General features: G+C 30.4%; 2 protein-coding genes across 3 annotated transcripts; both read right to left on the reverse strand.

The window, feature by feature from the left end:
* Nucleotides 1–2,045: 2,045 nt before the first annotated feature.
* Nucleotides 2,046–3,255, reverse strand: LOC118036380 (transcription factor MYB114). The gene is made up of 3 exons (XM_035042047.1): nucleotides 2,985–3,255; nucleotides 2,725–2,854; nucleotides 2,046–2,501 (listed from the first exon to the last, which is right to left on the reverse strand). The coding sequence occupies exons 1-3, from the start codon at nucleotides 3,136–3,138 to the stop codon at nucleotides 2,192–2,194; spliced, it is 594 nt and encodes a 197-aa protein (XP_034897938.1). The 5' UTR covers nucleotides 3,139–3,255; the 3' UTR covers nucleotides 2,046–2,191.
* A 6,274-nt stretch (nucleotides 3,256–9,529) lies between these two features.
* Nucleotides 9,530–14,472, reverse strand: LOC118036379 (uncharacterized). 2 transcript variants are annotated; one of them, XM_035042044.2, is made up of 4 exons: nucleotides 11,715–11,867; nucleotides 11,402–11,627; nucleotides 10,308–10,642; nucleotides 9,530–10,206 (listed from the first exon to the last, which is right to left on the reverse strand). In XM_035042044.2, exons 1-4 carry the CDS (start codon nucleotides 11,745–11,747, stop codon nucleotides 9,685–9,687), a joined length of 1,116 nt encoding a protein of 371 aa, XP_034897935.1. In that variant the 5' UTR covers nucleotides 11,748–11,867; the 3' UTR covers nucleotides 9,530–9,684. The 2 variants fall into 2 exon arrangements, 1 of the variants encoding a protein (XP_034897935.1); XR_012169388.1 differs by lacking the exons at nucleotides 9,530–10,206; nucleotides 10,308–10,642; nucleotides 11,715–11,867 and adding exons at nucleotides 10,747–11,313; nucleotides 14,201–14,472.
* Between the last annotated feature and the right edge of the window lie 6,737 nt (nucleotides 14,473–21,209).

Consider the following 21,209-nt stretch of genomic DNA (forward strand, 5'->3'; position numbering starts at 1 on the left):
AAGTGCCTGAAGGGAATCCTCAGAAACTGGTTTAGGTCAGTTGAAAGCTTGATCAAGCAGGTGGCTGTAATGTTTTCTTGTGATTCTTCCCTTTCAACTTCTCCAAAAGTAGACCTTGCCTGTATGTCCTGGCATGGCATATGCTGGACTAACCAACTAGTTTGAAAACTGAGACTGGTGAAATGATTTGACACGATTGGCTTAAAAAAGTGATTTTTCTTTCACGTGCTCATATTTTAGTAGTACTGAAAAATTTGGTGACCTTTTTCTCTAAAGGGAGCCATGCTGCCACGTTTTACACAGATGGATCGCCGTCGTAAATAGCCATCCTCTGTATGATGAACAGGTTTTTGAGTTTCCTAGTCAATATTCGCAGAAACTCTTGGTGCAAAAAGCAGTTCACAGTCGTGGATTTGCCCTATAAAACGGCCTAATCAAGCTCGAATGAGACAAGAGTCTGAAATCTGATTCTATTTGTTTACTGCTAGTCGCTACCTTAATTACGCCTACACCCTGCAAATGGTGGATCTCAGCTTTGCTGCCCTTGCTGGGAGTTTGATTATCAAAAAGGAAAAAAAAAAAAAAAAAAAAGGGGTTTGCCACACTTGAAATAATAATAATAATAAAAAAATAGAGTGGCCCAAGAGCAGAAAGGACTATTATTGTGAGTTGTGCGACTCACAGTCACCTTTTGTCGGTCGGAGTAGCATGATTGTGTTCCGTTCATAATTCTGCAGACAGGTCCTTTCTCACTTTAGCATAATTATTTTTTGTCTGTTAGATCACCACCCTTCCACGGTCCATTGACAAAAAATCTGTATTATTTCCTGTTTATTTCTTAATTTTAATTTTTAATTTTTTAAAATTAATTTTTTAAAATTATTTTGATGTGCTAATATCAAAAATAAATTTTTAATATATATATATATTATTTTGATATATTTTCAAATAAAAAACACTTTAAAAAATAATTGCAATCATATTCATATTATTTTTAAATTTTTTTTTTTTTTTATAATTATGATAAAGATAATATTAAATCATTTCTAATTAATTAATATTAATTATTGTCCATCTTCATTAAATATTTATCAGTATTAAAACTTTATTTTACATAATTAAAAAATCATCAAATTTAACCGTATTAAATAAAAAATATATATCATAGAGAGGCTCCATAATAATAAAATAATAATCAGCAAGTACAACTTAATAATAATAAAATATGTTTTAATTAAAATAAGGATTTGCATATATTGTCATTACAGAAAAAAACAAGACGTTGAAGGACTATAAAATGTTCTTGAAAGCTTAATCCCTGTCAGTGTAGATACAGTTTTTATGCTTACCATAAAAAGATTTGTCACAGCTCGAGATTAAAACTATCATTTATTAATTTTAAAGATATTTTCTCTTATATATATAAAAAAATCTTTTCTATACTGCAGTGATAATGATAATATAATTTATTTTTTAATTTAAAATAAATTTCGTAAAAATATTTAAAAAATCCTATATATATATATATATCCCTAAACCCCCAAAACCCGCAGTATAAATTCTAAATCTTCACGAGGCTCCCACCGTCTTCTCAAATCTCTCTAATATTGCCATCAACCGCCACGTCCCGATTGATAAATCTTAACCCGAATCTCTTTCAAAGCTTACCCGCGAATATTAGAGATTGGCAAACTCATATACAAGTGCTGTTTACATGGAATCCTTTTTCTTCTCTGACCGGTAATTGATAAATTATTAATGATGATATTTACATAAATAAAAAAAAATAAAAAAAATATGCTTTTTTCAATAAATAAAATCGCAACATTAATATTGTTTTATCATGTTTTTTTTAAATTAACTATACTTGAAATTACCTTCTATATACACACACACACACAGAGAAAGAGAGAGAGAGAGAGAGAGAGAGAGAGAGAGAGACACACGCACACGCCGTTGGCATCTAAAGGTTTGTGGGAGGGTAAAAATCAAAGAAAATCAGTGGAGAGCATGATTGGCAGCCAATACGGAAGGAGAGGGCAGAATACACAGAACACATAAACTCTAGCAGATTCATGAATCATCATCATGCAGCAGGAATGTCAAATATATAGCCCATGGCTAATTAGTAGTTACACTAATAATTCAAGAGAGAGGACAAGATTTACAGACTGTTCTGACATACCAGCATCTAAGCCTTATCTATTTCAAGGAATCGGCTCATCCATTCCAGGTTCAAGGGATCTTCATTCGAGAAATCAAAGAAGTCATCCACGTTGAAATTCAGTTTTGACTCTTCTTCACCCCTTTGGCTGGGTTTATTCTCTTCTTTCAAATCCAAATTGTTTTTTATTATATTTTTCTCAACTCTGTGGTCTTCTTTAGTTGAAACTCCAGTTTGTTTCCCTTTCTGGTTTATCTTCTTGCTCAAATGAGAATTCCAATAGTTCTTAATCTCATTATCTGTTCGACCCGGCAGTCTTCCAGCGATCAGTGACCACCTGGACAAAAAAAAAACTCAAACCTAGTAAGTGTTTTTCTTGAGCTAAAACTAACCAAGGAGCATCTAAAATATGCTCAAGAACGCTGAATATATTAGACATTACCTCTCCAGGAAAGGGTACTACTACTGTGCAAGATACAAACAGCAAGAGTAATTACGGAAATTGGGAGAGTATAACTATTAGGAGTTGGTGTTTCTCAATGCTAGATAACATTAATTACCTGTTTCCTAGTAGTTTATGAAGCCTAAGTATGAGGTCCTCTTCCTGGTCAGAAATGTTGCCTCTCTTGATGTTTGGTCTTAAATAATTCAGCCATCTTAGCCTGCAACTCTTACCACACCTATTGAGAGCTGCAAGAACACAAGGACACGTCAAGCTTAAATCAGATCGCAATACATAGTGCATAATTCAACTCAAACAAGTTGTTTCTTTCCTTGGTAAAGATTATATATGAACAACAAAGTATGTGCGTGCACTTACCTGCTTTGGCTGCAATTGTCTTCCATTTTCTTGCGCCATGGATTGCAATAACCTCAGCCAATTTCCTATCTTCCTCAGCTGTCCATGCCCCCTTGTTGGGCATGTTTGCCATGTTTTCCATGGGCTTAACCCCCTCTTTCTTCATGGAAGCCATCAACGAGCTTGTCTTTTTCTGCGAGTGAGTGTGTCTGAGAGAGAGAGGGAGAGAGAGAGAGAGAGCCGTTGCTTCTCTAGGGAGCTGTTTTGGCTAACACTCCAAGTGGGGGAGAAGGATTTCCACTTGCATTTATTTATATTAATTTGTTCGTGTCAGGCAGTGAAGGGTCGGTCGTCACTGATTAAAATAAAGGAACTATATTAGACCCGGAAATATAGTGATCATGCCCTTCATGATTGCTGTAAAGTTTTTGTCAAGTTACATGCTATACTACAAAAGGCTGCTGCAGAGAAAATATTTTATAATCCTTAGTGCGTCCATACCTCCCTTGTTCATCTCAAGACATCGAGGGCTACAACCGATCTGATCTGACGATTGTAATAAAAGTCATCAGCTGCGTACGTACGGAGAGGTTGATCATGTGGCCGTGGATGGAAAATCTTGACGGAACACAGTTTTCTTCTTGTTTTTGATAAGGAAGGCCTGCTATCAGCTTACGAAAAGGTTAATTTAATGACAGGACAGTTGCGTATGTATTCGAAAATTAAACATCTTACCGTTATCATATTACCAAAATAAACTAAAATCTAAATACAAAATAATAATAATAATAATAAAACGAAGAGCTTGCCCAGCTTTGGGCTCCTTCTTCTTTTTTTCTTTTTTCTTTTTCACAGTGAAGGAACCGACAGACGGGCAAGTTTCTGTCCATCAACTTTGATGAACAATGTTTTCCCAGTTTTGGGCTCCTTCATTTTGTTTTCATTTTCACTTCGCAACCAGATAAACTAAAAACTAAATACTTGAAAAAACTTAAAGAAGTTGGAAATTAATATTTTCCCACGGTTGATGAACAACAATCTTTCCAGTACTAAGCACATACTGTTTACATTGAAGAGAGTACCTCTGCATTGCATAGAGAAAGCAATTGCAAGTGCAAATAACACTAATAATATATACCCAAATAAGAAAAAAGCTTGCAAAAGGGGACGATAGAGGTTGACGCACGGTAGTTTGTTCTGTTTAAGGGTTAGGTGGGAAGAGAGGAGGTGCCATTTGTTGAACTCAAGTGTAACATTGACAGATTTTACGGTTTACATCGCTTACGTAGCTTGGAATCATGAACATGGTGAAGCTGATCTCCTCTTCGGAAGGTGATAATTGAGATAATGAACACATGACTAACGCATGCGGGTGACAGTAGAAAAGAACTGCGTATAATGTTATTAAAGCAGAAGTAGACAAAATCTTGTGACAGATTAGTCTGCTAAAGGTCAAGTGCAGAAACTTTTGATTATATTATAAGTAATTATGCATCGGTAATATTCAAGATTATCTCTGCTTTACCCTGCTGATTGAGACGTATTTTTTAAAGATTATATCCATCACGTAATAAGAGATTGATTTGTGTCCATTATTGATCATTCTATCTCTTAAGAGAAAAAAAAATAGAGAGAAGGGGTCGAGCTGTGTTCTTCTGGTCAACTTCACACAGTCTGATAGAAATTAACCGAGTTTGGTCGAAACCGACACAAAAATTCATCCAAAGAATCTTGTTCATGCCCTTGGATTAATTTATGAACCCCAGAATCCTAAATTTGATTACTGAAAATATAAATATCATATACAATGAATTATTATTTGTTTGGTAGTATAGTTATGATTATTTTTTAAATAATTTTTCATATTAAAATACATGATAATGATATTTTTTTATTTTTAAAAATTATTTTTGACATCAAAACATCAAAATAATTTAAAAACACTAAAAATATATTAATTTAAAAGTTAATAAAAAATAAAAATATTTTAATTTTAAAAAAAAAAAACTCTTTCAAAACAGTTAACAAGATCCAGTGTACTGTTGAACAGAACATGGATTTTTGAACAGTTCTGGGTGCTGTTCTTCAAGGTACATTGGACTATTCACTCATAGACAATTTCTTTTTGTTTGCAATGTGATTATTAAACTTTATTTCTTTGTTTTATCATCCTTGTAAATTTTGTTTGCATGGTTTTATGTGCTAGGATTTATTATTCTTTACATGCTTTGACATATTCGATGTGTCAACAATTATTCCAGTGTTATATTAAATATTGCTATTAAAAAATAAAATCTTGAATTATAATAAAAATTAAAAAGTGAAAAAAAAAAAAGAAAAAAAAAAGAAGAAGAAGCAATGATCAAAAACTAACATAGAAAACAAAAGGTGTGTTTTTTTTTTCGTTTTCAATCTTCAATGGCTTAGAAAACTTATTTTGGTCCCTTAAGTTTCTAATTTGCATGTTTGATCCTTATTTTTTAAGTTCTTATATTTCAACCCTTGACATTATTTTATTAGATTTTCAGGCCCTGGATGTCCACACATGAGAGCTAAATTCACATATAAATTTTTACGAGTAAAGGGTTTTACGAGTTTATTTTTTCTAGTTCTTTTGTTTAATTTGTAAATAATTTCTCCGAGAGCTTAAAGTCTTTTCTTCCATACCAAGTAATTGCTCAATCAAAGACTTGTTTTCTTGCTTAATGTTAGAAAAATAATGAAACGCAATATTAAAAAAAAAAAAAAAAAAAAAACATTATACTAAGTAATGATAGGACATTATAAATTTTTATATTAAGCAATGATAGGGTTGGTTCCCAGAATTATGAAGGAAATCTAATTGTTTAATATAATACTTACAAGTAAAAGACCATTCAACGGGGACAGATAATTAATCAGTGTATCGGAGAATAATTTCCGGTTACATAGAAAATCGCTTCTTGTCAACTAAAGTATCTCATAGGTAATAATAGTATAGGAGAATAAAAAAGATTCCGTAGGATTATCAAGTTTATGGGGAAAATATTAAAGAATTATTTATAATAACTACATAGTTTCGTGTGGCTAGCTAGGCAATTTTAAAATAAACTAGAATATTTAATTTAAACCCTAGAAGGAAGGGAGGAACTTATTGGTGATGGTGATCATGTAGCTCCTCCTTTCAAAAAAGACTCCGACGAATGAAAAGTGGTACCTATAGCTTGGAATCAATTCCTGTGATGAGAAAGCTGGCTATTCCTGCAATACAAGAAAAAAAAAGTTCTGAAAAAAGAAAGCAATCCACAATATTAATTAAGTCACTCTAATAATTAAAATAAAAAGGAATCAAAGAGATGTACTGATTTTACTGTGCAATCTACCGTGCACCTTTTTTTTTCTTTTTAATAGTTTTTCTAATTTGATCATTTTTTTTTTTTGAATTCATTCTTTAACATTGTGTTACTTAGAATTTAATTAGTTGTATTATTTATTTTAATTTGTTTTCTATGTAATTACTATAATATCAAAAAATCTTTTCAATGGATCTTGATTTTGCAGAAACCAATTGTTTTATTGTTTGCCAAAAGAAAAGGGATTAATTTAACAAAAGGAAAGAATACAAGGTCTTTTTTTTTGTTATTGTTTAAATATAGAACTGATTTTAAAAAAAAAAAAATTATCATTCAATATTGCATTTAATCAAGATTGAACTTAATAATTTAAGAATGCAAAAGTTTTTTTTAAAAAAATGTTCAAAACACACCTATCTACTTAAATATTTTGGACAAAATCATTTTTAGTCCCTTTAATTTGATAAGTTAATATTTTGGTTTCAAATTTCATTTTCATTACATTTTAGTCTTTATATTTGAGAGAAGAGATGAAAAATTACAGAATTACATGATAAAAAAGAGAGAGTTTTTAGTTGGCTCGATTGTGGTGTGGTGACTAAAACAATCAATACTAGTGTAAATGAGTTTTTTCATGCGAAAATAGTTTCTATTGAAAAGTATTTTGGTATTTATCTTACTCAAAGAAATAGATTTGGTCTTATAATTTTTTTTTAAATTCAGGCAGGATTTTTATTTTTAGACCATTTGTTTGTCTATTCTAAAGCCAAAATTGGGGTATTACGGTCCTTTGGACGTTTCTTAATTATTTTCATGTAAAAATAAATGTTGAAAATAATTTTTTTATTCAAGAATTAGAAAACCTGACTTTCCAACCACTGAAGTTGGCTGGCGTTTAAACTAGAGACGAAGTGTTGTCTACATTTATTTTTTTTGGAGAAAAGATTCGGGCGAACGACGCTTTATCAACCCAGCTTGGAAAGGAATTTGGTAAAGCAATACGTACGTAGGAACGTATTAAAACTATAAGCTAAATATATAGCTTGAGAATAATCTAGTTACACGTACGTAGGAGATGTTATAGTTGACAAAAAAATAATTACGTAAAGCAATACATTATTATTTTGCTTTGCTTTGAAATGACCTTGGTCCCACACCTATGGCCTTTTCAGATTTCCATTTGTGCACGAATAATTATTATTATTATTCAGACTCCATGCCATTACAGGTAAACTCTCCCCCCTTCCCTTTATCAGATGAAGACAGGGTAGCGACAGGACTAGGCAGGTAATATTATTGCGCTGCGCATCCACCTTCATCCTTACCATGTGAACTAGGCAGGGCACCCTTCGATCCACGATTGCTTTTAAGTTTAGTATGTTTTAAATTATCGCTGATTACTTTTTAAATAACTTTTCGTGTTGTAATGAATATTAATAATATTTTTTTATTTTTAAAAATTATTTTTAATATTACCACATCAAAATAATTTAACCCATATAAATTATATTAACTTTTTTTAAAAAAAAAATTTAAAACGTGGTTTGCATCTTGTTCTTAAACGGTATCTAACCTATGGGCTATGGTCACGTGTTAGAATGACTTTTCAAAAGAAGACTTGCTTTGGTGCTAGCTAGCAAGCATAGAGTTGGGAGAAGTTTTGTTTTGTCGGAACTCGGAACATCTTTTGTGTCTTGTTTTAGCCAACATTTGCCAGCTGGCCTCCTCTTTCTTTGCAGGTGTGTAGGCAGGCCAGTTTTCAAGAGAGTTGGGCTGAAATTACCAAACCCACATGAAATTTGCAGGCTGATCCAACACCGCAATGTCCTCTTGACGTTCAAGTTACTAAATTATTAAGGTCTTTTAATGTAGCATCGCACTTTCATTTTAATATATAAAATGTTAGGTTATAATTAAAATAAATAAATTGAAAGAAAAATGATTCATTTAATATATAAAAAAGAATCCTTTTTTTTTTACTATTCAAAAAGCATAGAAAAAATCATTTGTCCCCATTGAGCTTCAAATTATATTTATTTCACTTTGTTGTTTTAATTAAAAACTTCATTTTTATTCTCCTTTCAGTCATGGATATTAAGAGAAAGCCATTGAAAAAGATCAAGAAGAGAGGATGTTTTTGATCAATGATATTTCGGCCACAAAAAAAAAAAAATTGTTTTTGTGTCAATGACTTTGTTTTTAAGAGGAAAATTCAATGAAAATGATTTTTCCATACAAAAATGTAAAAAAAAAAAAAATAGATTGGGACACATAAATCTTATTTTAACTCGATTTTATTTATGATTTTTAATCAAATTAAATGGTATTTCAAGCTTGGAAATAATTATATAGATGTTTTTAAGTTAAAACAAGTTAAAATTTGAGCTTACAAGGTCCACAAACTCATATCACAACTTTTGAACCACTAGAGGTGCTCAAAACTTGAATTAGAAAACAACATATTGTATGTCCAAGCGAACAACGTGTCATTTGTTATATTAAAAAAATTGTATTGTTTGTTTATTAAAAAGAAAATGAAACCAGGTGCCTGAGCCTAACCTCTCAAATCAAAGCGTACTTTAGGCCCTGTTTCTTTGCAGGAAAGTTGTTTCCTTTTGGAAAGTGAATTCCGGAAAAGTATTTTTCGATATTTGGCAGTGTTATGGAAAATGAACTGGAAAACACTTTCTAGTGTTTGTTTGTGTTATGGAAAATGAACTGGAAAATAATTTATTAATGAATTAATTTTTTTTCAGGTTTATCTAATATATATAAATATTTAATATAAATATTTAATCACTTACAATAAAAAATAAAATCTAAAAAGTATAATAATGAATTTTTTATTATTATTATATGTTATATTCATATATAGCTTATTTTATAAAATATAACTATATATGTCATATCATATTATATAGAAATAAGCCTATGAAATATTTTTTAAGTAAAACCTATTAATATATTTTTTTCAATTTTAAAAGCTTAAAATAAGTTTTTTTTTTCATATGAAGAAAGCCAAATTAATTTATGGTATTAAAGTAAGAGTTAGATATTTGGGTTTTTTTTGGCATGAAGATTTTTTAACAAGATAAATAAAAACAAAAATATTTTGATGGGTTGTTTGGATAAAGATTTTTTTTGTTTTTTTTTTTTTTACAGGTATAGGCAATTATCCCTTTAATATCCCCTTAATATATATCAAATAAGCAATTATAAATAAAAATAAATATCTTATATAAAACAAAAGCATGCATAAATATTAAGTTTTGGTTCAAATTCATACATATTAGTTCAAATTCACAAACATAAACATACTAGACCGAATTAAACAAGTAAACATACTTGCCAAAAAACAAATATAAACTTTCTTATCATAGTGAAATCATCTAGCAATCAGGCCTGTAGCAGTGTCGGTTCACAAAATTATGAACCCAAATTTTCCTTAAATTAGCATTTTTTGCCAAAAATGCTTTTGCCAACATTTCATTTTGGACCAAGTAATCAAAAGCATCACCAAGAGCGATCTCCTCAAAGCCTTCAACTTTCATCACTTCTGTATATAGCTCATTAACATCAAGTTGATTTTTGCTTAGGCTTTGAATTGCAAGCGCTACATCTCCAATCTTTTTAGACAACTTTTCAACACTATCATCTTCATCCGTTCGATATCTCTTCTTATGTTGCCTCTTTTGGGTATTAGATGAAGATGTCTCTTTACCTTTTGAAGTTTCTTCATATTCTCCTTCATTTTCAATTGAAATAGATTGCACTTCAATGTTCTCTTCCAGGTTGATATCAGCATATGATTTGACATAATTTCCAGTTGCCATGTCTTTCCCAACAACAATTGTCATTGCTTCATACATATCAAGTTTTTTGTTGAGATACTTGTCATGATTCAGATGTGCCTGTTCATATAAATTAGAATATATAATTTTCAGTTCCTTGTATAAAGTTTTGCAAACAAAAGTAAATGTAAAAATTACATAGAATACACTATTTATCATACCTTTACTTCTTCATCATATACATCTTTCGAAACCGTAATCATCTTCAAACAATCATCCCAACCAAAACCACTTTTATTTTTAAGTTGGGTTATTATTCCCCATTCTTTTTTCACAGTTTTGAGATGATTCTCCACATGCTTCTGCTCGCATGGCATGTTGAACTTTTGACTAATTTTTGTAGCTACCTTTGCAAAAGATTCCGCTTTGAAGGTGGAAGAAGGCTTGTTTCCTTTAAGTGCCTCCTCGACTAATATCTCAAGTAGCATGTGAGACATAGGCTTAAACCATGTGAAGTGCTTACCTTTGCATTTTTCATTCTTCGCCGTATTCATTTCTACAAAAAAAATTCACAAATTTATACAAAATAAATTATATAATATTTAGATTGAACTAATTTTATACAAAAAAAAATACAACTACTATTTAAAGAAGAACACATGAAATACATAATAAATTATAATGAAGTCAACAAACAATACAAATATATAACAAAGACAATACAAACTCAAGAAAGACATAATAAAAATAAACACATATAATTAACACTCAATTACTAGTTTCTTTGAGTGTTATAATCATTCCACATGGTTGATGCAATCATTTCTCTTTTTGTTATCCACTCCCTATTCTCTTCCCTCTCCTCCCGTTGGCTTAAGCTGATTGTTCTTCTAATTGGTTGACTTTCCGAACATATTTCTTCCATAAAAAAGTCATTGGGATCAACTCCCATTATGTGATTATGAATAATACAGCATGCAAGCACAACATTCACTTGTGTTTCATAAGACCAAAAAGGTTTTCCATCAATTGATCTAAACCGACTCTTCAAAATACCAAACCCTCGCTCAATAGCGGTTCGTAATGAAGAGTGTCGAAGATTAAATAACTCCTTTTCATTTTCCGGTGAACGGTCTGTAAACTCATTCAAGTGGTATCGAACTCCACGAAAAGGAGTGATGATTCCTTTTCGAATACCATAACCAGCATCACCAAGATAATATTTCCCTACAAATAAAAAATAAAACCTATTATTATATTTATCTTATTAGAAAATTTACATGTTTATTGCATATTGTAAATATTTAATTTATACCTTCTGGAATTTTTAGTCCACTAGGTCTTGATAGTGCATCACCTAAAACTCGGGAATCATGTGCACTTCCTTCCCATCCAGCTAAAACATATATAAACTTCAAATCAAAAGTTATAGCTGCTAAAACATTTTGTGTTGTTCCCTCTTTTCGACCTCGAAACTTTCCTTGAATGTCAACAGGAACATTTGCAGGAACATGGGTACCATCAATTGCTCCCACACAATCCTATATAAACATGTAAAAAATAATTTATAACCATTTCTTCTGGATGTAATTAATTAATGTATAAAAATATTGATATTGTTATCATACCTTAAAATAAGGATAGAATCTGCGATTATTCATTATCTCCGCGGGAACTGTATCCCCTGGTCTTTGATAAGGTGTTTGTATAACTTAAGAACTGCTTTTAATACAATTCTAAAGTAACGATGGATAGTTTCAACAGACCTATAGTATATACCACTAATAAAACGAAATCTTTAGTTTCGACCTATAATTTGTAAGAACACAATTACTTGCTCCCTAATAGACACATTTTGAGTTGATCGTAATAGGTTACGACTTGTGAGAACATCACACAAATTATAAAACACAATTGGTTTCATACGAATTTGTTCGACGCAATGTCTATCACCTCGATTCAAAATGCTATCAATATAGAATTCTCGTTGAGCAATTGCATTTATATGTGGTTCTCTTGGTATATAAATTCTACTTCTTTCTCGTTCAATAATAGTTACTCCTGCAGCTATGACAGTTACAACTGCTCCCATACATGTTGCATGATTAATCTTACTATCCATGATAAGAAAGTGAAGTTTTCTTATAATGAAACCTAAAAAGTATAGAGAAATAAACATTCAAAAGCATATCAAATACTTACACAATCAATATAAGAAATTATCATCAAAACATGCATTCGTACATATGAACTGCTTCTCAAATATAAGCACATGAAGTCAGAGCGCATGACAATAATTCACAACCACAATTCTTGAATCATTTGTTTAACTTCTTAAATTAAAATCCAGAAGCACAAGAAACACTAGAAACAAATTACATTTCGAGGAAAGAAGTGTATTCTGCCTCTACAACAATTCCTGATTGAAATAATTAAAGAAATATTTTGCCATTCCACCAGCCCATACATCACGTGGATATGCATTGGGGTCATGCCGTAAACAGGGAAGGGAAGATTAACCCTTGCTCGAGAAAGTCAAAGCAAAATAAAGCAATTCGGGTGGGTAATGGCTTCATAATATTTTTAATTAAATGCCTTACTGCTTCGCTGATAATGATTAACTATACATTTAACACTGTTGGATGGAGGGGGGGAGCAGCAGCATTGTCCATTTATTATTAATAAATCACGAAGGCCACCTAATGTTTTTATTTATTTTGTAAGGTAACTCAAGTTTTCAAATACAATGCAGTGATGATGAAATCTCGTAGCTATCTGGGCATTATTCAGCAAAATAGAAAGCGCTAAGAAAAAAAATAGCTATTTGGGCATTAATTTGAACCTGAATATCAGAATGTTACATCATGCAATATTATTTTCCAAGAATTGCTTGGGCTGCTTTCCTATGATTTTCAAAAACTCTACTATATCCTCGTGCTAGTGATTCTATTTCTTTACCTAACTTCATTTGAGAACAAGTTATTTATTCTTCCTAAAATACTCAACAAAATATCAGAAGCAGGGGGGAACACTGCAGCTCTCTAATGTGCATTTCCTAAAGCTTGTTATTCCACTTTTAGCAATATAGAAACCCAATATCTTCTGCTTAAATAATTTCAAATTCAGGAAGCACAAGCATTAATATAGGAAAGATCACTTCTCATCCATCATCTTGAGGCAAATGAACCTGTAGAATAACTAATTTATTCAAGAATAAAGAATGAAAGAGCTGAACAAAGAGGAAAATCATGGAAGTTGCACTTTGATTTGGGCTAAACACAGACAGGAAACGAAAAATAAACAGAAAAGAAAGCAAAATGGGTTGTCTCGGCTTTTATCAAAAACCATGTGCAATTTCTTATCAAATAAAAAACCCATCCCCGCCGCCCCCTCATTTTCCTCTCTTAAGATACCAACACAGCCAATTGACACTATTTACTTGGGAGCAACAGCCAAATAACCCATCCCCGCCGCCCAGTTTTTACCACCATCTTTATCATTTCCCCCCTACCCAGCCAAAACACGACCCAGTTTTTGACAAGAAAGAAGCTTTGAGAGTCACTGGAGAAGAAGAAAGGAGAAACACCTAAGATCCATTCCATGATTTTAGCCCTGCATAAAGGTAAATCGTGACCCACATGAAAGAGAAGCAAACAGCTCCACGGTTTCAATTGGCTGAGATCTTAATCTCTTGTCGACACCTTGAAAATAAGGAAACAGGGGCGCTCACTTTCATTTATGGCATCATATCTACCATCTCACCCTACCTTGCATCCATTTATGACCATATTTATGAGCTGACGAGAATTGGTTGAATGCTGCGGTCTCCCATGAACAGCTAACCATATTTTTTAGGATTACAAACTCAAGGGGCCATTCAACACCTAAACTCTAGGAGGCCGGTTGAGAGAAAGCTCTCTCTTCGCAGACAGATTCAACTAAAAAAATGATGTCCTAAATGGCCTTAATTCTATGGACAGAAAGATTGAAAAAGTATGGAGTAGAAATGTGGCGATGGGATGAAAAGTGATTATCAAGATCTGAGATTATTACAATTATAAAGAACAGGAAAAAAAAAACAGATAATATAGAAATATTTGAAAAATATAAATACCTGAAGATGAAGATATGAGAAAAGCAGATTTACAACCACCAGCCACGCAAATTTTTTGAAGAGATCAGTTGTAAGAGCTTCGTCAGATTTGTTTCAAGTGAAAAAGGAAAGTGTTTTCCAAGAATGAAAAGGGGAAAACACTTTCCGCATATTAAAGTTAATATTTTCCTTTGACCAGAATTCACTTTCCTTTGACTCACTTTCCATGTATTTGCCAAACATTGGAAAGTGAGGAAAATGGTTTCCAGGAAGTGAATTCCTGGAAACAAACGGCCCCTTAGTATTTTTTTGGGCCAAGTGTGTGGGCATGTTCTTCCGAACCCAAGGGTGTCGAGCTTTTTTTCAAATAACTCTTAACCCTTTTTTATTTTTAAAATTTTAGAATAATTTTTTTAAAATAAATTTAATAAAATAACATTTACATAATTATTCGGTTTTGAATAAGATTAGAACTTCAATGGTAATTTTAACAATTACTAAATGAATAATTATATATTACCTTATCATGCAGTAATTTTTGAAAATATTTCTAACTAATATTAAAAATATAATATCTATTTTGTTATTTTTATTGTAAATGATTTATATCATTTTTCCAGACTTATTATTCATGCATGAATATGATCCATTCATGATTTGTTTTAAATTTTCTTTCATTATCATAATAAGTTTATATTTAAAAATAATGATCATAATAAAAAAAAAAAATGTATTTTCATACAAAAAATATATATGAATAAGGAAATGGAGTTTTTTTCTTAAGACAATACATTTTTTCTCTTTAATTTAAGTCATAGAACTTTTTTGAATATCTTTTAAATTACAATTAGGTTTTATTCAATAAACCATGTTTTTAATAAAAAGAAATTTTATTGTAAAAAAATAAAAAAAAACATGAATGAAAAAATAGAATTCTGAAATTTTAATCACTATCTTTCTTATGAATATTTATTTTAATTTTTATATAATTAAATAAAGTAGATTTTAAAATGTGTCTAACGAGAGTGCATTGACACTATGCTAGATTTCTCTATTGCTCCTTGCATGTAGTTATGAGCCTTTTGCTTAATCTCGACAAAATTTTGGAATAAGTAGTATGTCTATATCTTTATCTGCTCCAAAAACATATATCTTGATAAATATTTCAAAACTAAGAGAATGTTTTTTTTGTACAAAATATTTTATTTGAAAATATTTTCCTGATTATATGTATTTGTTTTTCATAAAATATTTTATAAAAAAAATTATCAATATAAAATATTTTATAATTAAATTTTAAATTTGATTTATTTGTTGATAAACATTTTCAACTAATGAAAATATATAAAATATTTACAGATAGTTCACTCGCAATTTTTATTCAACAAATTCAACTACCACCATCGTGTAACTAGCACCATCTTAACTACTATCACTGCCACCGCCACTTCATCACTCTGCCACCACCATTGATGCAAAAGCTTTTTAGAAAAATAGATATTTTTTTTTATTGTGATTTGTTTTCTAGTTTTTTTTTCCCTATTTGAAGGGAATGTTCTTCCTAGTTTATTTGTTTTCTATTCAATATTGTTAATATTTTCTAGTTTTTTTTTTCTATACAAAGGGTTGTAATAGCTTTTTGGTAAGTTGAGATATGAATGAATAAAATTAATTATTTTCAGAGTCTTCCTATATTTATGGTGTTTTTTGGTCTTTGAGGGTTTTGATATGTAACATATTCTTATATCATTCGCTTTCGTCCATATCAATTTGTATTAAAGACCAAAGAAAATTGGTGGTTATTTTTTATTTGTTGTATGCTGCAAAACAATCATGGCTAGAAAAGAGCCCAATGATTCTTTGTGAATATTTTGCTTTGTTGTGTGCTATAAAATGACCATGGCTGGAACTGATTCCAACGATCTTTAGTGGTTATTTTTCTTCGTTATGTACTGTAAAACAACCAGTGCTTGCAAAATTTATAAATAGAGCATTCTTTTATAGGAGGGGATGAAGAGATTCCCTCTAATTTACCAATCTCCACAAACACACATTTATAATTATAAGACATCATCATCATTGTACTATCCTATTGTTTATATTATTACTTGTCAAACATTGTAGAAAATTTTCTATCTATAAATTATTTTTCATAAAACAAACACCCCCCCCCCCCAAAATATTTTTGCATAAATGTAAAAGATAATAAGATTTTTTTTAAAAAAAAACCAATAGGCTAAGACATGTGCTCTACTTTTTCTAGAAATCAACTATTTTTTTTTTCTCACATTACATCATTGGTTGAATCATTTTTTTTTTTCAACCTTAAAAAAATATAAATGGCGTTGATAAGTCAAAATATTGATGCATAATGGCTGAAATACTTTTAAAATACTTAAAATTATGACATATTGGATGACATATGTTTTTAAAAAAATATATATTAAAACGGCGTCATATTTACATCGACCTGTGCCAACAAATTGTTAACCCATGAAACTCATGATCTAGGGTAGACCTTGACAAAACCATGGAACCCATATCAAAATAAATTAAAATGCCCAGTTATAATGTACCAAATATCAAACGCTAAAAAAGAAAAAAAAAATATTTAAATTTTAGAAAAAATAACCCAAGTAAATCTAAATCAGTGGCTGGTGCGATGTTAGGGGCCAAGATAAATTTCTCCACACATAAATAAGAATAAAGTTAAGGCTATGCTATTATTTATAAAGAAGGAAAGAAATTCAAGACTTGGGTCATTAAATCGACTAGATTTTAAATAAGTTTGGTTAATCTAATAACATGAAAAAAAAAAAACTCGAGTAAATCTCTTAAACTCATGTTAATCTTTTAAAATTATAACTCATGAAATCTCAAACACGAGCTCAATCAAGATGACCAATTCGTAATCAATTTTATGTTGAAGAGGATTAAACCCGATAGAAAAAAAAAAAGTGAAGGAGAATTAAAATGAAAAAAAAATCAATGTTATAAATTGTCTCAAATAAAGAAATAACAATCAAAAGAATAGAGATCAAAATTAAGATATGAAAAAAAATTGAAGGATGATGAAATTGAAAATAATTTCAATAAACAATTTTATAAAAAAAATTGCAATAAAAATACATAGACCAAATATGAAGGGAAAGAAATTAAAAAGGCTAGTGTAATTTTTTTTAAGAGGTAGTTCGCCAAATTGAGCCGAAGGAGAAAGAAATGAAAAGGAAAATAAGAAGATTTAATCGCACCAAACCAAATAGAGTCACCATGAATGCACCACCTAAGGAGGAAGAGGAAGCCGAGATGAATTGAATGACATGGCAAAGTAACAGTTTCTACCATCGTAGTTAGTTACATGTATTGCCTGAAGCCAGTGAAGCGGCTGACACGTGCACCATATGAGTCATCAATTGTTTGGTTTTTTTTTTATTTTATTTATCAAATTACACATTACCCCTAGTCCTAAATAATAATTATGAAAAATTATTGTTGAAATTATAGAAAAGCCCATGTAGTTAAGTGTTTGTTTGCTTTTAAGGGTATTCAAGTAATTTGACTATGCAAAAAAAATGAGAAAAGACCAAGTTGCCGGTTAAAAAAAATTCTAGAATGATAAAAATATGCTACATAAATACCATATTGCCACTTAAGGCTAGCTCTTCCTTCTTCTTCTTTTTTTAACAAGGGAAAAAAAACAAATTCACTGTTTCAATCCACAGTGAATCAATCATTTGCAACAACACTTTCACCACATGAAATAGGTTATGTTAATACATGAAATGAGTACATGTATAAGTTATAATGTTTCTGTCACTGTATCTTTGATATGATGTAAGATAATGAAAAAATGATGTAATGTAACGAGATGATGTATTATATTTTTATTGGTGCCTGACTTTTATGTGTTTGATATTGTAGTGCAGGATGCTTTTTACTTGAAAATACTTTAAATTATTTTTTTATATATTTTTTTATTGTTGACATCAACACATAAAAAAAAATAAAAAAAAAAACCTTAATTTTATACTTTTTTAAGGAAACACACCCAAAAAAAAAAGTTACCAGACTCCTAAATACTACAATCTGCTGCTTGCTTTCTGTTTTCTAACATACTCAAAGGCATAATTAGAATTTTAAAGGATGGCAATTTGGCCTACACCAACATCGATCGAAGGTAACTCTTTTAGTAATATAACTAGTCAATCGCCCTATGTTTTGCCATCGCATAAAAAAAAATCAACTTAAAAAGGGTAATCATTCCCAATGTGTTTTATAGTAGCAAGAGATTTTTTTATGAACTAAAAACTTTTATGAGCCAATATTAAAGCCACTGGTAAAGATTAAAAATTGTTATTAATAATAGCTAAAGATCAAGTCGAGAAGTTGAGAGATAATGCATATTAAAATATTTGATCTCGTACAGCGAGGAGCCCTTAAATTATTTTTATTTAATTACATCAAAATTGTTTTTTAAGAAGAGATCTCTTAAATTGTTTAAATTCTATTAAAACAAAATGATTTACTATGATAACTTAGTGATCTCAAGTTTAAGAATCACTTACACAACTATCACGAAAGCCTTTACATAGACTTAAGTGATTTCTCTATATGTAATTCTCTTGCGGGTCAATTCAATGTACATGTTATATAACAAGCACTTGAATATTAGTTACATGTATCTCTCATACCTCAGTTTATGAGAGTAACTACTTGTTTCATAAAATAAAATAACATAATATGCATTAATCTCAACAGCTCTAATTAATACTTAATCTTAATAGAACATTGACCATGAATATTTAGTATTAATGTTTTGATGTATTAAAAAAATCTTATTAATTATAACACTTCACCCTGAAGCCTGATGGGTTTTTATGTGTTTGAGAAAATTTGTTTTTCCTAATATATGAAGTAAAGTCAGCAGCCAATACTAATTTTTTTTTTCACTCTCTCACTTAAAAGAAAACCATGCGTTAAAGAAAGAAATGGAAGAAGGAAGTGCAAAATTGTTTTTAATGCATTGAGATTTTCCGATTTTAACTTGAAACTAAAACCAACAAGCTATAAGTGAAGAAAGAAAAACAAGTGTGGCTACTTGAAAAACCTTTTTAATATGTAAACATGGAACACTTTCTAATGAATAGAAGTGCCCTTGCTTTAATCATTATGATTTTTTTTAAAAGAAAGGGAATTAACAAATGGAGGCATTCAAGACAAGGTATGAGGAAAAAAAAATCAAAAATCTTTCATTGGCCAAGACTTATCAATTACTAGTTTGAAATTGTTAACGGATCGGGCTATTGAATTCAAAAACAATTGAGACTTTCAAAACATTATCTCACAATAACTCTTTTTCATGAAAAAAAGAAAAAGAAGTCCCACAGGCCAATCAAAGTTGTTGGTTAATAAAGAGGAAAATTCTAGAATTTCCACTTTAGCCTCTAAAAGCTGCAATTGCTTCAAATTGAGCATCGAACTTTGATACTATTATTTGACTCTAGCGTAATTGTGTCTAACTATCCAGTTTTACGACAACAATTATAATTCTCAATAGGAAATTGATTGTTGAAGTTGCCTCCCTTTTAGTTTCTTTGTTTATATAGGATAATTAATTTTAGCTTTAAAGAATTCTCTCCAAGCACCCTTTTTGCCTTCCTTTAACCTTTGTTGTAGGATTAGAAACGCCTAAAAATAAGTTGTCATATTCTTGTAGGAAAAAGATCCTTGCTAAATATAAAGACCACAAGCCAAAAGGAAAGTAAACAATAAAAATTCACATAGCATGTTCTAACCTATATCGTAAGGCCTTTCTAAACTCTGATTGACCTGAAATTGTACCCCAACATAGAATAATATTCTAGGAAACTCTAGGTAAATATTTAGTTTGATCTAACCATCGGATTGGAATTATAATTACTGCTGTAAAACTGAACAGTAGGCACAATTATGCTAAAATCTAAAATTTTCTTGTTCAACCATTTCTTGGATCATATCATAAACTCCTTTGTGCCACCAAATAAGCTAAGGTATCTAAGATCTCATCCTACCGAGTAATTATTGTTAATGTATTTGAAGATACTAAAACTATAACATCTTTTAGAGATATAGTGAGCATTGTGTTTTTGTTTCTCATATAAAACCCAAATCATTTCTAGAAGCCAAAAAGGATGCAAATTGGATTTTAACCATACAAGATTGAGCCAAGTCAATTTGAAAGGAATGATATGTGGGAACTAGTCCTTAGACCTAACAATCAATCCATTGTAGGAACAAATGGGGTTTTCAAGAACAAAGTTGATGAGTATGGGATCATAGTTAGAAATCAAGTCAAACTAGTTGCCAAAGGTTATAATCAAGAAGAAGATATTGATTATGAAAGACATCTTTGCATCCGTGGCCTAAACTATAATCAATAAAAATGCTTTTAGATATTGATTAAATGGTTTATCATGGAAGAGGTGTACATTGAGCAAGCTCAAGGCTTTGAAAAGTTTTCATTTTCCCTGTTGTAACCTATTTTTAGGTCCCTGCACAAAGAAAGAGAAAATAAAAAAAATAATATATATATGTGTGTGTGTGTGTGTGTGGAAGAAATAAAAATTGATAGCGGTGAGAAGGAGGATTATCGGAGCACCTAGAAAATAATCAGAAATTGGTTAAGGAGATTCAAAAATACAAAAGATTGAAATTTAACAGTATATTTTTTTTTATTGATGAGAGCCTTGTTGACAAAAAAAAAAATTCAATTTGAGGAAGAAAAGCCCAAATTCAAATGTTTATGGACTCAATTAAATTTTATTAAAAGGTTTAATTGAGTTTATAGTGGGTTTTGTTTGCAAGAAAAAAATAATTTTTAAGTCAATTTGGATTTTAATGGGAAGAAATTAAAGTTTTGAGGTCAAGTTATAATCTTTGAGAGTTAATTTGATCAAATCAGGGGCTTAATTGTATAAATATTGAAGTTTTATGGCCAATTAGAGACTTGTTTGAAGAAATCTGAAACTAATAACCAAAACAGAAAAAGCAC

Source organism: Populus alba, chromosome 3, assembly GCF_005239225.2.
Source record: "Populus alba chromosome 3, ASM523922v2, whole genome shotgun sequence".
Lineage (NCBI taxonomy): Eukaryota > Viridiplantae > Streptophyta > Magnoliopsida > Malpighiales > Salicaceae > Populus > Populus alba.